At 43.9% G+C, this 18048-nt stretch overlaps 2 protein-coding genes across 2 annotated transcripts in view; both read right to left on the bottom strand.

Moving 5' to 3' along the window:
• The window catches only part of LOC148480726 (uncharacterized), a 280051-nt gene that overhangs the window by 110411 nt on the left and 151592 nt on the right, over positions 1 to 18048 (bottom strand).
• The window catches only part of LOC148480729 (uncharacterized), a 43001-nt gene continuing 26396 nt past the window's right edge, over positions 1444 to 18048 (bottom strand). Inside the window, exons 3-4 of the mRNA XM_088453924.1 lie at positions 2155 to 2252; positions 1444 to 1995 (exon numbers count right to left, since the gene is read on the bottom strand). Coding sequence (XP_088310050.1) covers positions 1444 to 1995; positions 2155 to 2252 — 650 coding nt within the window. The remainder of the gene's footprint in view (positions 1996 to 2154; positions 2253 to 18048) is intronic.

Below are 18048 nucleotides of genomic sequence, written 5' to 3' on the forward strand. Positions count from 1 at the left end.
CTAAATTTGGAGTCTGGTGTTCGCTGCAAGTTGTTATATGATACGCTTACATAACAAGCGTATACAGGGTACGCATATATATTGGAGTCTAAAGTAATTTTGATTGGTTATCTTAACTACTACACTATCAGGCGCTCACCCTTTCTCGCCACATTTTTACTAGAAACCGTCCAAACCAAACGGTCGACTGAAAAGACTGAGCTGCAATTCTTTCCGAAGAGGACGCATAGTATAGTGAACTATTCCCCTGGTTCAAAATTAGAACATATCCCAGTACAGCAATACAGCACCAAAGTTCCAACCATTCGTTGACCCCTCACATACGTCTCTTCGACTCCTGCTACATCTTTGCTATATACGCCATGTAACGCTCCATGCTAGTCGTGCCATGCCGTGGAAATGTATCTCGCAGCATGTTGCAGTAAGGCGCAACGTAACATACTGAAGTGCTGGAAAAGCCAGTGTGTGTAATACAAGTTTTTGTCCACCAGATGTCGCTTTTCCTAAACTGCACTGCGCATGCGTGAAATAGCGAACAAAGCTTTTGTAGCGTCATCTGTTGATTGGCTGACGGAACCTGTCTTTCATTACACTATACAGTAGTATTGGACAGTGATTTTTCATGAATGAACAATGGATATCGGTATTTCTTTTATTTTAAATCTTCACTACAGGATTAAAAATAAATAATTTGGTGTGCGATTCATTTATAAAAATACCTATCTGTATTGGCCAGATGACGCATAACCAGCATTAAAGACAGAGCAATTCAAGTTCAATATTCTTAAGGAACTCTACTGAACTCAATACATTGCTCCCAACATCCCACCACCTGCCATTTCTATGATACTGTATGCCACCCAGCTGCATTTTACGTTAAACCGCTATTGACATTGTACAGTATTGTACATATTCCCTGCTGTAAAGTCGCACACGTCACATCACATACACAACAGGTGTGGGTCTCGATATGGCTGGCGTGTCTGGTCGAGTGGTTAAGGCGAGAGCCTTACAGAGTAGGTGTCCCGGGTTCGATACCTGGAAAGTGACAATGCCATTTTGGACATCAGTATTTCCTTTATTTATTTATTAATATGTATATATATATTTTTTTTTTTTATAAATCTTCATTACAGGATTAAAAATAAATCACTTGGTATGTAAGTTCTGTCATTTATAAACATAGATAAAAGAGAGCAATTGAAGTTCAATATTCTTAAGGAAGGCTAATGAACTCAATACATTGCTCCCAACATCCCACCACCTGGCATTTCTATGCTACTGTATTCCACCCAGCTGCATTTTACACTAAACCACTATTGACATTGTACAGTATTGTACACATTCCCTGCTGTAAAGTCGCACATGTCACATCACATACACAACAGGTGTGGGTCTCGATATGGCTGGCGTGTCTGGTCGAGTGGTTAAGTTGGCTTTATATCAGTCAGTGTCTTCTACCTCTATATATTCTGCCTTCATATAAGTCATATACGTCTCTTCTCCCTCTGTATCTTCTGCCTTCATATCAGTCATATACATCTCATCTTCTCCCTCTGTATCTTCTACCTTCATATCAGTCACATACATCTCTTCTTCTCCCTCTGTATCTTCTGCCTTCATATCAGTCACATACGTCTCTTCTTCTCCTGATGTATCTTCCGCCTTCATATCAGATGTTTCTTCTTCTCCCTCTGTATCTTCTTCCTTAATATCAGATGTTTCTTCTTCTCCCTCAGTATCTTCTTCCTTAATATCAGATGTTTCTTCTTCTCCCTCTGTATCTTCTTCCTTAATATCAGATGTTTCTTCTTCTCCCTCTGTATCTTCTTCCTTAATATCAGATGTTTCTTCTTCTCCCTCTGTATCTTCTTCCTTCATATCAGTCACATATGTTTCTTCTTCTCCCTCTGTATCTTCTGCCTTCATATCAGTCACATATGTCTCTTCTTCTCCCTGTATAACTTCTATCTTAGTATCAGTCACACCTTCACCCTAAACAACCCACAAAACAATAAAATAAGACTTTACTAATGTCTAATTTTTCATTAACTGAGACTATACAGTATAATATCAGTGTATAAGACAACTTCTCTACACATCATATAGACACAGTCACTTTGGTATATTGGTGAGACCCTAAATCCCATCTACCTGATGCTCCTGTGGGATCCTTAGATTCTCCTCTATACAATCCTGTGAATACAGAGGATGGGGACATCTCTCTGGGGAATTTATTTTACTGGGTCCATCTGTAGGAAACACACAGTGACTGAGTACATTGTATAAATGTGATTATCAGGTTAAGTGTATATATAGGAGGCCACCATACCTGCTCTCCCCTGTATAATAAATGTCTCGTCTTAACCAGTGATAAAACAGAAATATGTGGACATTCATATTCATTCAGCAACTCATAAATATATGAATGCTTATGTTACTTTCTTTTCCTGCACTGCAATTTAGGGCATATAGAATATCATTGAGAACTTATATATAGTTGTGTGAATTGGGCATGGCCACACTTGTCTAATGGCCCTAGGCCTAGGGAGCATGAGGCCTTCCCTTTCCTCTCTAAATATAGGCAAGTGTGTGTCTGATGCAGCAGCCATTTTGTTTTAGATCTTCGATACATCATGTAACATGCTTTTAGCTAAGTGTGTAGAGATTAGTGTTTTATGTCTCTGCAGGTGTGATTATGCATAGGTTGTACAGCTATATATATTATTCTAGCAATAAGAATTAAAGGTATATTTAAATGTATAAGTTATAACATGCCCAGATCAGCTGATGGCAGCAGGTCTTAGTTTATGTATACGAGTTACACGTTATAGCAAGTACCTGAAATAAGCAGAAATTAAGCCAAATGGGCGAGCATGGATGATTACTGCATGAGATAAGATAATGCTGAATTAGGTCATTATAATGTCTAAGGCATAGATAGCCAATACTTACAAATATTAGATTAATTCAATTAATTGGAGGTATAAACAAATAAAAGGGTATAAATATGAGCAGAGAAAGAGGGAGGGGGGAGCAGTCGGAAAATAGAGGAGAAAATGCAGAACGAGGGTCGGGGGTGCCGTTATGTATGTATGAAGTATTGGTTGACTGCTATCCTGTTATTCTGTACTAGGTGTCACTAATTTCTTTTAGAAGTACACAGAAAACACTCATCCAGCAAAGAGGGAATCTGTGACAAAAAACCTTAGGAATCGATCCCCTCTGAGGCCAGGTGCATCAGGGTGGGTGCCCTGTGGATCTGGAAAAAAAGGTATGTTTATACCATAATTCTGTATTTCTTCTTCGGGTTCCAGAGGGTCCACAGGAATTACTTTGGGACGTCCTAAAGCAGTCCTTAGGAGTGGGGACGCTCCTGAGAAGATAGGAAAATCCGCCACCCATAGGAAGCATCCTGGGAGGCATACGTATCAAAAAGCATAAATTTGGGGCGTGGCCTGGAAGCCGAGGAGGAAAGCTGCATGGCGTCGGGGCTCCGTTACGACTGAGCCTGCTGATCCAGTCCCTCCGGCCGTGCGCGGTGCTTCTTGGCTCTCCTACCGCCACAAGCCATCTCTGCCCCCAAGGCGGGTGTTCCCATTGCCTAGCGGGATCCTGGTTCCCGGACTCGGGCTGCCGGACCTCGCGGCCTACTGCAGACGCGGTGCATGGTGCTGGGTTCCGGCCCTCGCCTCCCGGCTCCTGCATCGCGCCTGGCCCGCTGCCAAACCCCGCGACGCTGGCTCACAGACAGTCAGCTGGTGGGCGCGAGCAGCGAGGGGAACACACGGGGACGCCGCTGGACGGGTCCCCGCGACCGCATATCGCAATTGCAGAAGGCAGACGCTGGCTCCCTTCAAGGTCCTTTTACAGACGGCGCCATTTTGCAGACACTGCATATACAGGAGACAAGGTACTGTGTGTTACCAGTTAAAGCCCTATACTGGAGAATGTGCAGCTGCTTATAAACAGAAGTCTTGCAACTCTATACTTCTTTTGAAACCCCAGCTATAGCTGATGATAAATTTGGCAATATTTATGTACATATCCTTTACTCTGGGGAATAGTTACAGTACCAGCTTCTACCACCAGATGGTGCTCCAGCCCTATTTTTCAAGTTACTTCACAATTATTTGAAATGTAAAGGATCTCCTGTCTGTGATCACAGCCATTTCTAAGCAACACACTCCTCAGTATTATCATAACCTGGTGAAAATTAGGACCAATCTCTACATGGATAAGTTCATGGCTCCACAGCCCACCCCCAAGGCAAATCGAGCCAGGGGTAGTAGCAAACGTACAGATCAACCTACAGACTCTGTGGAAAACATGCCACATACACATAGTTCCGAACCCGCTACTACCCATAACACAATGGGCCCGGTTCCTGCTCCTCTCTCATATGCAGAGATAGTTAGAGCCATTAAAGAAACAGTGGAATCACTACTGCAAAACCAAGCGGATAAATTCATGGGGGCACTGGCGGATATTAAGACGCAAATGTCTTCTGTCTCACAACAAGTGCGTGAAAATGAAAACAGGATCGGAGTCAACTTTCATGAACTTTCGGAACTAAAACAACAAGTTGCTACCATGTCGACCACTCAACAACAATTACTATCCAAGGTAGACGATCTGGAAAATAGGTCCAGACGCAACAACCTGCGACTTCTGGGTCTTAAGGAAACGATTAAAGGCAACGATCTCCCTGAGCTACTCGGCATCTCGGCTGAACTGAATAATTTTGAGATAGAACGAGCACATAGATTAGGTCCTTTTCGCGATTCTAACATCTCACGACTTAGAGCTGTTATCTTTAAGTGCTTAAATTTTTGTCACAAGGATCTGATATGGTCAACTGCTCGACAGAAGGGCCCTCTTCAGTGGGATGGCCAACGTATCCTCTTGTTCCAGGACTACTCCGCGGAGGTTGCCAGAGCACGCAGAAATATGTCCCCTGTCTGTTCTCAGCTCATCCAATCAGGGACTCGCTTCGCGCTCCTATTCCCAGCTAGACTCCGCATTTTCTCATCTCAAGGCCCTAAAGATTTCACAGAAGTTGCTGACGCCCAAGCTTTCCTTAATGAAGTAAAAGAGTCCTCGGACCCCTCCACGATGGATCATAATGATTGATTACGGGAAGATGTCCCATACCTATTTTGATGCCTTTACCAGGTTTTACCCTTTTCTTCAAAAATATGTTTATAATCTGATTTAGGATTATAATTACATATATACTTGTGACGTTGCTTTATAGTTATTATTAATACTATTGTCTTTTTTTTTTTCTTTTCAATAGGCTGAGATCAATGACTATAGTTTTGGTTATATGTTTGCATTTGATTCGCAATCTCTGCATATAAGCGTCTATCTTTATTTTCTTTTTATGTCTATGTCCATTTGTTTCTTTATACTGTATGAATCACGAACCTCATGCCCTTCATAGCTTATTTATGACTTATACTAGAGCCGACATTCATATTATTATGAACCTACCTAGCACCAACCGGTATTATGGGGAGTATATTAACATTTATACTACACTTTTTTACTATTTGCATTACCTAATTTCCACACCTTGTGATGCATTCCCACCTTAGGTTTTGCACCTGGAATGTCAGGGGGATTCACTCACCAGTGAAAAGAAAGCGCATATTGACATATCTTAATAAGCTTAAATCCGATATCACTTATTTACAGGAGACTCATTTAACTCCCACAGAACACTCCAAGCTAAACACACTGCACCACCAGGTATTGGCGTCATCATCATTTGGTTCTAAGTCACGTGGAGTGGTAATCCTAATACGCAAGGGTATTCAATTCGATATTCATTCCTCTGATGTAGACCAAGAAGGCCGATACATTCTTATGGATGTCACGCTAGACGGCACTAGATATTGTTTGTGTAATGTCTATGGTCCCAATATATATGATAAATCTTTTTTCCTAGGATTGATTAACAAATTATATTCTTTTGCAGATTCTAAGATTATATTAGGGGGTGATTTCAATCTGGTCGCTTCCCCAACCTTAGATAGGAAAACTTTCTCTCATTCCTCCCCCAAACAACCAAAAATAGGTTTAAATTATATAGCCAAAGAATTTAATTTATTAGATGTGTGGAGAATGAGAAACCCCACTGATCTGGAATACACGTACTACTCAGCCACTCATAACGCCTTTTCTAGGCTTGATTATTTTTACTTATCTAACTCAATATCCCCAATGATTATCGATACATCGATTGAAACTATAGCTATTTCGGATCATGCGCCGGTGTGGGTGGATGTACAGGGGAAATTCCTTTTGGGTTCATACTCCCAATGGCGATTTCCGGCAAAATTAGCCTCATCCCTTAAATTTAAGTCAATGCTAGAGTCTGCTTGGGCCAGTTACGAAATGAACAACCAAATACATAAAGATAACCCAGGTTTATATTGGCAAACTGCTAAGGCGGTGATTAGGGGGGAAATTATCTCCTTTATGACAAAATATAAGGCTGAACAAGATGCCACTTATAGATCTGCACAGACGGCCTTAACATCCGCATTTCAAGCTCTAAGAGCTTCATCCTCACCGGTGATTAGAGCCGCATATGGTGAGTGCAGGTTACACTTTGATCAAATCCTCACTCAAATGGATGATAAATATGTATACTCAGGTAAATTACATTTCTTTCGATACGGCAACAAACCTAGCCGACTCCTATCAAACATGCTGAGGGGTACCAAGCCACATAATAATATTGCAGCTCTCAAAGATGAAAGCTCTGCCATACAATACAATGGCAAAGATATCGCGAATATCTTTTTCCGTTACTACCAAAACCTCTATTCCCAAGACCCAATAGATATCACTAAAAAGGAGGCTTTTTGGGAATCACACACCCTGCCACAGATTTCATCTGCACAGGCTGATATATTGATTGGCAAAATTACACATGAAGAAGTAGATCAGGCTGTTAAATCTCTCAAGACGTTCAAGGCCCCAGGCCCAGATGGTCTGAGTGGGGAGTTTTTCAAAATATTACGTCCCCAAATCACAGAGACTTTAACTAATGTATTTAACTCCATAATGGATAGTAAAATAATCCCTCACTATTTTAATTCGGCCATTATAAAAGTTCTGCCGAAGTCAGGTAGAGACCCCCTTTTGCCTTCATCATACAGACCCATTTCTCTACTTAACGTAGACTATAAATTATTGACAAAAATTTTAGCAGAGCGGTTGAAGTTGATTCTCCCGTCTATCATACACCCGGACCAAACCGGGTTTATTTGTGGCAGAAATTCTGTCACAAACATTAGGAAAGTCCTTACGGTGCTGCAGTCTCTGCATATGGGCGAGACGGGTGATCCCAGGTTCTTGTTGTCTTTAGACGCAGAAAAAGCGTTTGATCTGGTAACCTGGGATCACCTGTTTGAATCTCTGCGTCGGTTTGGTATGCCCGCCCTTTTTGTTGAGATCATACGATCCTTATATACTTCTCCCCTTACTCAGATTCTCACTAATAGATATTTGTCACCTGTATTCTGTACACAGAGAGGGACGAGACAGGGTTGCCCGCTTTCTCCACTTTTGTTTGCAATTGCGCTAGAGCCATTGGCAATAGCAATAAGACAGGAAACGGAGGTAAAGGGTATTACTATCAGAAACCAAACATGTAAATTGTCTTTATTTGCAGACGATATGATGCTTTTTATATCTGATCCCCTACGATTCATCCCTACACTTCTGGATCTAATTACCACATTTGGATCATTTGCAGGTTATCGCATCAATGTGAGTAAATCTGAGTTGCTCCCTATTGATGCAGCTACTTTTTTAGCTACACATCCCCACATAGCCTCTCTTTTCACAATTGCAACACATAAATTAAAATACTTAGGTATACTTATACCAGCTCAATTATCCTCTCTATATGCTTTTAATTTCTCTCCATTGCTAAATAGATTAAACTCCCAACTCCAGAATTGGAAAGATCTTAAACTCTCTCTACTCGGACGAGTAACTGTAATAAAGAGTGTGGTGTTCCCGAAACTAGCCTATCTTTTACAAACTTTACCCATTACTTTAACAAGAGCGGATGTACTGAAGTTTACGCAGATCTTTTTTAAATTCATTTGGCAGTATAAGAATCCCAGAATGCCGCGTTCCCGAGCTTACCTACTGAAAAAAAATGGAGGGCTGAGCATCCCAAGCATCTCTGCATTTGCAAAAGCTGCCATATTCCGATATATAACTGATTGGTTACTACATACCGATCACTATACTAATCCTGACTTGGAGGAAGCATTATTTCACCCATATGCCCCAGCAGCCTTGTTACACACCCCTAAAATACACATTCCTAAGATATTTTGTTCTAATATTTTATTCTGGGACACTTACACTACGTGGTTGAAGGTTAATACACATTTGGGGAAAAATCCTTTTTCATCCCCGTACATCCCCTTATGGGGTAATCCGTTTTCCCCCTTCACTTGACATTCCTCTTTTTAAAATGTGGAATCAAAAGGGAATCATGTCCATCAAAGATGTATTTGATCCGGGTGGCAATTTGCTCTCCTTTGTACAATTACAGGATAAATATGACATCCCTCGTACACAATTTTTTATGTTTCTACAAGTACGACATTTCATTCAATCCTTAGATAATCCTTTATGGATCTCAGTTAACACAGATACAATGGGTCGCATTCTACTCTTATGTCGCTCAACCAAATTCAGAATAGCTCATTTATATAAATACCTGATTGAAATTCCTATACATGCTTGGGCACCAGTTGCGGAAGCTTGGCACACAGAGATACCCGAATTATGTGACTTGGAGCCATTTGTTGCGAATCTGGATCGTGTTTTACCCTACCTTAAGTCAGCGAGACTTCAAGAAATTCATCTTAGAATTTTAAATCGTACATATATGTCTCCGGCCCAACGGAGACATTTTGTGCCACTGGAGGAGGGAAATTGTGTGAAATGTGACTGCTCTAATGCCTCTCTCTCGCATAACCTCTGGTACTGCAGAAAGATCCATAGATTTTGGAATAAAATTTTGTGTTATCTAAATAATACAATACATCTTAAATTGTCCAAAAATGCGGCAGCTCTTATTTTCGCAGAATTTTCAATATGGGAGTCTGAGTCCTCCTTGGGCCCATGGAAACCTGCTCTGAGAGTCATGGTTACAGTAGCTAAACAACTTATCCTTAATTACTGGATCTCAAAATCAGCACCTACACTAATGGAATGGAAAATTGCGCTGCTGGAGGTAATTTATGCGGAGAGACGTATGGCTATCTTTAACATCGAAAGAGGGATACGGATTTTTTCCAAAAAATGGGAACCATACATACAATGTTTACCGGTCCAGATTCGGAATAACATATGGAAAGTCTTTGATCACACGGAATGGTTTATGCTAAGAAACATCACTTAAAATGCCCCTATTGTTGCTATTTATATGTAGCTCTCTGTGAATCCCCCCAGACAAGGTATCTCTCACCTTCTGTCAGTGATTCCCCCTCTATTTCTATTTCACCTTTCTTTCTTCTTCTGTTTCTTTTATCATTTTATTCTAACTCTCCCCCTTTTTCTAATATAATTCTGCATTGATGTAGATTATATTGACACAACGATTGACTGATATACCGAAGTTGATGTGATAATTGGCTGCTTACACTGGCTCTATAAGTTGCATAGTTTGAGTGACATTGATTGTATATTTTCTTGCATTTCTATACGGTGTACTATATCGATTTTTTTTATACAGTATTTGTAATTTTGTAATTTTCTACATTATATTATATTCAAGTACTTTGTTTCTTTGTACTTTGACATAATTTCAATCTATATTTGTACTACTTTCCAAAAAAGTTTGAAAAGATTAACAGTAGTTTGTATATTGTTTGTTCCAAGAAACAGACTAGTCGTTTATCAGATAATTTTATTTTCTCTAATTCTTGGATTGTGCAATGTATAATTGTTTTATTGCTGTTCAATAAAAAGATATTTAAAAAAAAAAAAAAAAAAAAAAAAAAGCATAAATTTGATAACATATTAACGGAAGATCAAGTGGCTGCCTTGCGGAGCTATTCAATAGAGGGGTGTAGTAGGTATTACCGCTGGCTGCATGGTTCAAATCCCGACAGTGGCAGCCTGGCAAGGGTGACAATCCCAATCGTCCAAAGGTAAGTATCACTAACCTAATTCTACCCCTAATGGGTGCTTAACCCTAACCTCCCCCCCAAGTTCCTAATCCTAACCCCCCTCTAAGTGCCTAAACCTAACCCCCCCTTCCTCACCGCCTAAACCTAAGTCTCCAAGGGGGGTGCCTAACCCTAACCCCCCTTCCCCTAGCCCAACCCTAACCCTCCTGGGGGTGTGCCTAACCCTAAGTCCCCCCTGGAGCCCTAAAACCTAACCCCCCCTAGCGGCTGTACGCACCCGGCTTACCTTCGTTCGGTATGCCGGGCATTGGTCTTCCGGCGTATGGATAATAACAGGCGTCGAGTTTTTGACGCCTGTCATTAGTACCACGCCGGGATTAGAGAGTCGGGAAGCCGGCGGTCGGTATTTAGACCGTCGGCTTCCTGACTACATCCCCACAATAGAGGCGCCTTGTCTTACACCCACAATGGTCCCATGGACAGAGTGGAATGTGCTGTCCCCGTTAGGAACAGGGGGATCAGCCTGTGTATAGGCCTGAGAAAATGGCCCTACAGAGCCAGTGAGCCAAGTTTGTTTGCTGAACCACATCCAGGGAAGTTTCACCTGTATACAGGTGAGCTGACTTAAAGGCCAGGACTTCAATTTCCTCATTTATATAAAAACGGGAAACAATCTTTGGGAGGTAGCCCGCCTTGATACAGAGGACAGCTCTATTCTGATGAAACATCAAATATAGAGAGTGACATGACAGTGCTTGGGATAAAGTTGGGGTAGAACTGCGCTCATCCGCGCTAGCAGAATTTTTTGGGGTGGTTATGGGGTAAGTGGAGTGCTGCACCCTAGTGCTGGAGTACCGGGTCCTGCACTATGGTCAATAGGAGAAAAAAGGGGGGGTAGGGTGCGCTCTTCCTTGGTGTTGTGGTGCTGGTGGTTGTAGGTGGGTTATGTGGTATGAAGTAGGTTAGTGTGGTGATCAGCGGGTGTGTGAAGGAATTAGACCAGATGTAGTGTGGGGGTCAAATCTTTTATTGGAGTGGACACAGTGCTGCTCCGTTAGGTACCAGGCAATGTGGTAATGTGGACTGTAGTGTGGTGAGGGTGGATGCAGACGAGACTCTGGTTGGGGAAATTGGTGGACCCTTTCAGGGGGCTCCTTGCCGTGCGGTTAAGTGCCCGACACGTCTGCCCTGCTGGACCTATGGTCTACAGTCTATGGAGTCTCGGGAGGTGGTGGTCCGGTGATAGTGGTCTGGGCACTCAGGAGGTGTCCCACATGGTGGTGGGGAACAGTCTTAGAGTACTTACCTACCGGTAGGATTTTGTACATGGTGTGTCGATGGTGCGGCCGCTGCGCTCGAGATGGCAACGGCCAACGGAATCTGTTACCTTAGATTCAGTATAGGGCGATGTGACCCATAGAGTTTTTATTCAAAAACAAATACCAATAATAACCCCTTCCCTGCAGGGCTTGACAAATTTTTCTAAAATCTAGGAGCCACGATGAAAGTGTAGGAGCCAGATCACTGTCCCCCCAAAAAAATCACAAGAGTGAGTGAGAAGCACAGCTCTGTGTGTTATGCAACTGTTATACACACTATACTAGTCCACAAAATGATCACAGTTGAATGGATATAGTAACATGGAGGCCCCCTCACTGCTCTGCACAGCTCCCCTGCTCCACCCCCCACCCTCCAGTAATAACGGACCACATTTCATATAAAACAATGGTGCCAGACAGTACAACAGAACCCCCTCCGCTCGTGGTCACACAAACATCCCTCTGAAGCTGCTCCGCAATCCCTGGCCATGCATAGACCCTATTATCGAGGAACTCTATGCCGCCAGAGATAGGTGACAGACAGCCGGGATGTACAGGAGGATCAGCATGGGTCATAGCAGGTCAGGATGGAGAGGAGTCGTCAGTGCAGGCTGGGATGGAGAGGAGTCAGCGCAGGATGGGACAGACAGGAGGAGTCAGCACAGGCCAGGATAGACACAGGCACAGCAGTCACCACAGGCGACACTCAGCACATGCACTCCTGTGCATGAAATGAATGCCGCAATACTATAGGCACAAATCTCCGTGGGAGCTGATGAGGATCTGCTTCCTCCCTCACTGCAAAATCTGGTAGCCATGGCTACCTGGCCCCTGGGATTTGTCAAGCCCTGCCTTCCCTGTTGCATCATAGGGACTATAACTCCTGATTCCAGGAGGGCCCCAATAGACTCCCGGTAGGCCGAGGCTCTGACCGGGTCTGCAGGAAGGGTCATGCCCCCAACCTCTGAGGAGGATGCCTACGGTACGAGATGGCATAACTCCGAGAGCCAGCTCTCACCTCCAGGCATCTGTGATACCAGGCTTGAATGAACTGAAAAAAAGTCGACCTCCATCCAGGAGGAGGCCCGCCACTACCGATCTAACTGCCTGCGGAGAGGCTGTAGACAGCAGCATACTCTTGACTAGAGTGAGCAATAGAACAAACACAACAGGAATCCATGGGGGTCATCTACATAGAAGGACACCAATGCTGTAAACATCCCATAACGAGGCACTGCAGCCGGAACCCGTGCTTCTGCGTCTTTTGTCCACAAAGTGCGACAAAATCTGAGACCAAGTGGCCACACCTTGCTGGTGCAGGTATACCGGAGACATGAAGTAACGGTTACAACAGCACTACATGATCCACCCTAGTTAACTCTGCTCAGACAGGCCTGCAGCACAGGACGTACACCCCGTCAGACAGTAACCCTCGTCGCTGTCAGATCCTCTAGCCATAGTGGTCTATGGTCCGCCCTGAGCTTACCAAGACCCTAGCAGCCAGAAAACCAGCGTAAATAACGGCTTCCCCATATACACAGTTACTCTCTTATCACTGAGAGAAAACTGCTATTCTCTGGTCACTCCCAGAGCCTTCTCCAATCCCTGATGTGTGCACCTTTATGCAAGGCATTCTGCGAATTCAGCCGCCATTTGTTCCACCTGTGGTGCCTTGGGACTTGGCTGTGGTCCTGAGGGCTCTCCAAGGACCGCCGTTTGAACCACTAGGCTCAGTGGATCTTAAATGGCTAACAGCTAAGACTTCTGGCCATAGCTTCGGTCAGACGTGTTTCTGATTTAGGGGCTCTCTTGTAGACCCCCTTTCTTGATTTTTGATGGGAACAGGGCAGTGCTACACACTCGTCCTGAATTTCTTCCCAAGGTGGTTTCCCAGTTTCATGTTAACGAGGAAATAGTTGTACTGGCTTTTAACTCACCTGGCCTTTCAGTGGGTGAGGCCACTTTGGATGTTGTGCGGGCCTTAAGGACTTATGTTGACCGCACTTCTTTGTTTGTCCTCTATGGCTTCCGTAAAAAGGGTTGACCTGCTTCAAAGCAAACTTTGGCAGCCTGGATCCGTATGGCGATTTCAGAAGCTTATCTTCATGAAGACCTGCCGGTTCCTCCTTCTGTGAAGGCTCATTCCACTAGGTCTGTGGGTCCTTCGTGGGCAGCTTGACGTGGTGCCTCTGCAGTTCAGATCTGCAAGGCGGCCACGTGGTCGTCTGTCCATACCTTTGTGAAGTATTACGCGTTTGACACCTTTGCCTCTCAGGATACTTCCTTCGAGCGGTGGATTCTCCTTTCTGCACAGGAGCATCCCCACCCTTGAAGGATACTGCTTTGGGACATCCCCAAGGTATCCTGTGGATACCCTATGGACCCTGAAGTAGAAAATATGAGATATGGTAAGAACTTACCCTTGTTATCTCTATTTCTACGAAGTCCATAGGGTTCCACAGGACTCCCGCCCTGTCGCACCTGTGCTGCAGATGGGCTTTGCTCTGGTCACCGGTTTTTCCGTCTCCCTCTGGTGAGAATGTGATTCTTGTGTGTGTCCAGATCTTTTTTCTCTCTCTTCCTTCTCCTCCTCCGGCCTCTGGCTTGGTATGTAACTGAGATGCCTTGGCTCGGGGGTGGGGTATAGGAAGGTGACCCTAGTGCATCCTGGGAGGCTGAAAACTTAACTCTATGGTGCCCGATGCCTGACGTCATCACCTATACCCCAAGGTATCCTGTGGAACCCTATGGACTTCGTAGAAATAGAGATAACAAGGGTAAGTTCTTACCATATCTCATATTATAATGTCAGCCGGTCAGTCTTACACTCAGGCCATGTGTGTGTGTGTGTGTGTGTGTGTGTGTGTGTGTGTGTGTGTGTGTGTGTGTGTAATGTCAGCCTTACACTCAGGCCATGTGTCTGTGTGTGTAATGTCATCCAGTCAGTCTTACACTCAGGCCATGTGTGTGTGTATATATAATGTCAGCCGGTCAGTCTTACACTCAGGCCATGTGTGTGTGTGTGTGTGTATATATATAAATGTCAGCCGGTCAGTCTTACACTCAGGCCATGTGTGTGTGTGTGCGCGCACAATGTCAGCCTGTCAGTCTTACACTCAGGCCATATGTGTGTGTGTGTGTGTGTGTGTGTAATGTCAGCCAGTCAGTCTTACACTCAGGCCATGTGTCTATGTGTGTGTAAGGGACAGGTATTTGGGGGGCTGTATGGAAGGGGCAGGTGTTTTTAGAATTGCAGGGGGCTGCAGTAGCTGTTTTTTTTAAGTTTTTAAAAATGCACCTTATTTACACCAAAATATACTAATACCCATTTAAATGTACCCCCAATTTAACTACAGCAATTATTTTTCACCAAAGAAATTGCTTAATATAATTTTTCACACTAATGCAAAAAAGTGTATATAACAGCCCTTTGACTCAAATTAGGGACCCAAAATAGTTTTATTTCAGCTATTAATACACTTCTATATTGATTACCAGGGTCAGACTGACTTCCCCCAAAAAAGCAGTCCTTTAGCTAGTTTAGACATTCGCACGTCCGCCTTTTAAACTGACAAGACAAGATAACGCAACAGAAAGATTGTGGGGAGTGAAGGAGAGGTTAGAGTCAAAAATTACTCCCAGGCAGCAGAGTTGGAGAACAGAGGAGATAGTGGTGTTGTTGACATTGATAGAGACATTGGGAGGGGGAGAATCTAGATGGAGGGAATAGAACATGTCCAATTGGACTTATTAAATTTGAGAAAGAACTTGGACATCCAGGAAGTGATGGCAGAGAGGCAACCAGACATTAGGGAGGATACAAGGGGAGCGCTCAGGAGAGGAAAGGTAGAGTTGAATGTAGTCAGCATAGAGGTGATACTAGAGGCTGATGGAACTGACGAGTTCATCCAAGAAGCTGGGGTACAGAGAAAAGAGCATAGGGCCAAGGACAGAACCCTGGAGAACACCCACAGGAAGGATGATGGGGGGTGGAACAGAGTTGGCAAGGTAGGAGGTAAACCAAGATAAGTGTGTCAAAGAGGCCCATGGTCTGAAGTGTGTGCAGTTGGAGAGGATGATCCACATTGTCAAAGGCCACAGAAGGATGAGGGTGAGAATTGGCACCTAGATTTGGCCAAGAAAAAGCTGTAGAATGCTGGGCAGATCTTTCCAAATAGCACAAGTAATTTTCACAGTAGATAAATGCTAGACTGATTTTCCCAATAGCATTTCTCCACTGTGCAAATTATCTATGCTAACAGGTTTTCTGTATAGTACAGATCATGAACCGTATACAGTGTTCTCCCCATGCTGTTTTTTGGGAGTGCACCACCCGGCAAGAAACAGCCTACCACCCGGCACTTTGGAAGCATGCAAGTGGGGACAGTATCTAGGAGCTGTATAAAAAGGACCAGATCCTACAGACTTTGCAGCTTTTTAATAATCAGACGACTGGACCTCTAATAAGAAGAGAATATATAAAATATTATTTATTTCAAGTTTAAATCATTATAAGGTCAGGGTTTAAAAAACATTTTATTATTGCGAAGGCCCCCAACCGGCTAGAAAAATTTTCCGGGCAGAACACTGGTATAGAAATGCCGGATAGGTCTTCCAAATAGCACAGATGCATTATGCTTTAAAGAGATCCTGGGCAGATTTTCAGAAAAATCCATATTAGTTACACTGTAGAGACATACTGACAGGGCTACAGACTCCTAAACAGTGCAGATAATTGAACTGTAGAGATACAAGGAAGATCTTCTGTACAACTGAGATTAACTGCATTGTGGAGAAATGCTGGCAGATCTTCCAAATAGCACATATAAATGAGCTCCAGTGAGCAGCACAGAGCAGGTATTAAAATAAACACCAGGATTGACAGAATCAGACTAGTTACAAGAGAGCTAACATCACCAGGAGCTACTGAATTGTGCTTCTTCTGGATTATAACAATATCTCCTGTAATCTGAAAACATATCCTCTGCGTGCATAACTCCTATAATCTGACTACATACTCCCTGTAATCTAAATGTATATCTCCTGTAATCTGACTACATACTCCCTGTAATCTGACTACATACCTCCTGTAATCTGACTACATACCTCCTGTAATATGTCTGCATAGCACATGTACTGTAATCTTAATGCATATCTCCTGTAATATGACTGCATACACATTTTATGAATACTGTAAATCCCTTTAATCTGGCTGCCTACCTTCTGCAATAAAACTACACATCCCCTGTTATATGTTGTGAGTTGTAGTGGTTTTTGTTAATTGTATACTGTATTGTATTGTGTTAACGTGTACTGTCTTTGTTTGCCCTGTGTATGTTGCTGCTGACTATGTGATGCATTCATTACTGGCTGACACATTTGAAAGTTTCACTAGTGGAGCTAATTATTACACTTGTGATTTTGAGAGAACTGGAAAACATGCACTGTTTGGGGTCCTGAAGATAGAGGGCCCAATTTAGAGACAGACACAATGCCAATATTTTCACAAAAAAAGCGATTGTTTGCTATTGCGCATGTGTGAACACTACACTGCACATGCTCAGTGATTGAATTGAGATTACTTTTGTACAGATGAACCACTCGCAAGTGAGTGACAGGCAGTCAGCATTTGGGGATGGTAATAAAGGGGGTTAGAAGAATGCAGGCATGTCTGACCAGTGGCGGAACTCCCGGAGACAATGGAGTCATTTGCCACCGGGCGCCATCCCTGAAGGGGGCACCTGGCTCCATTGTCACCAGGAGCTGCATGGAGGAGCGCCGGCGCTCCACCTCCAGTGGCGTAACTACGGAGGGTGCAGGAGGTGCAGTCGTATCCTCTGCACCCTCCACTTGCGGGGCGCCCGCTGAGTGTGTTACCAGCGGGCGTCCGGCTCCTTCTCTCCCCCCGGTGGTAGTCAGAGGATGGAGCGCACTCCTGAGCTCCGGCTTCCGGGTCCCGCAGTGTACTATGGGAGCGATGTCATGACGTCACTCCCATAGTTCTGAGGAGCGGGCGCCGGGGACGGACGATAGCAGGCACTGGAGCGTGGTTTAAGGGAAGTTTTTTTTTTTTTGTATGTGTGCGCGCACGGGGGGGGCACTACAGGGGCCTTACTACTGGTGGCACAGCATAGGGGGACCACTACTAAAGGCACTGCATGGGGGGACCATTACTGGGGAGCACTACATAGGCGGGCACTGCATAGTGGAACCACTACTGGGGGCATTGTATAAAAGGAACATAGGGGGCGGCAGCAGCTGGGGCTGGCATAGGTGCTGGGGGGGTACATTTTAATTTGGGGGTGGGGGGGCACCAACATTTCTCTTGCCTCTGGGCACCTGGGATGAAGTTACACCACTGTGTCTGACTATTTATATGCCATTCATGGGCATGCATAAAATAGCCACTGAGAGTGCATACACAGTTTGAGTACTCACTGCGTGCAACGAGACTTGCAGTTTCTGCCGCTGATCAGACCTGGTGTGACTCCTGCATAACAGGCCGATGTGCGTTCATGGTTCAGAGGTTTACACAGAAAAGCAAGGTATTATGGATG

This window comes from Taudactylus pleione, unplaced genomic scaffold, assembly GCF_031769625.1.
Source record: "Taudactylus pleione unplaced genomic scaffold, aTauple2 ptg000603l, whole genome shotgun sequence".
Classification (NCBI taxonomy): domain Eukaryota; kingdom Metazoa; phylum Chordata; class Amphibia; order Anura; family Myobatrachidae; genus Taudactylus; species Taudactylus pleione.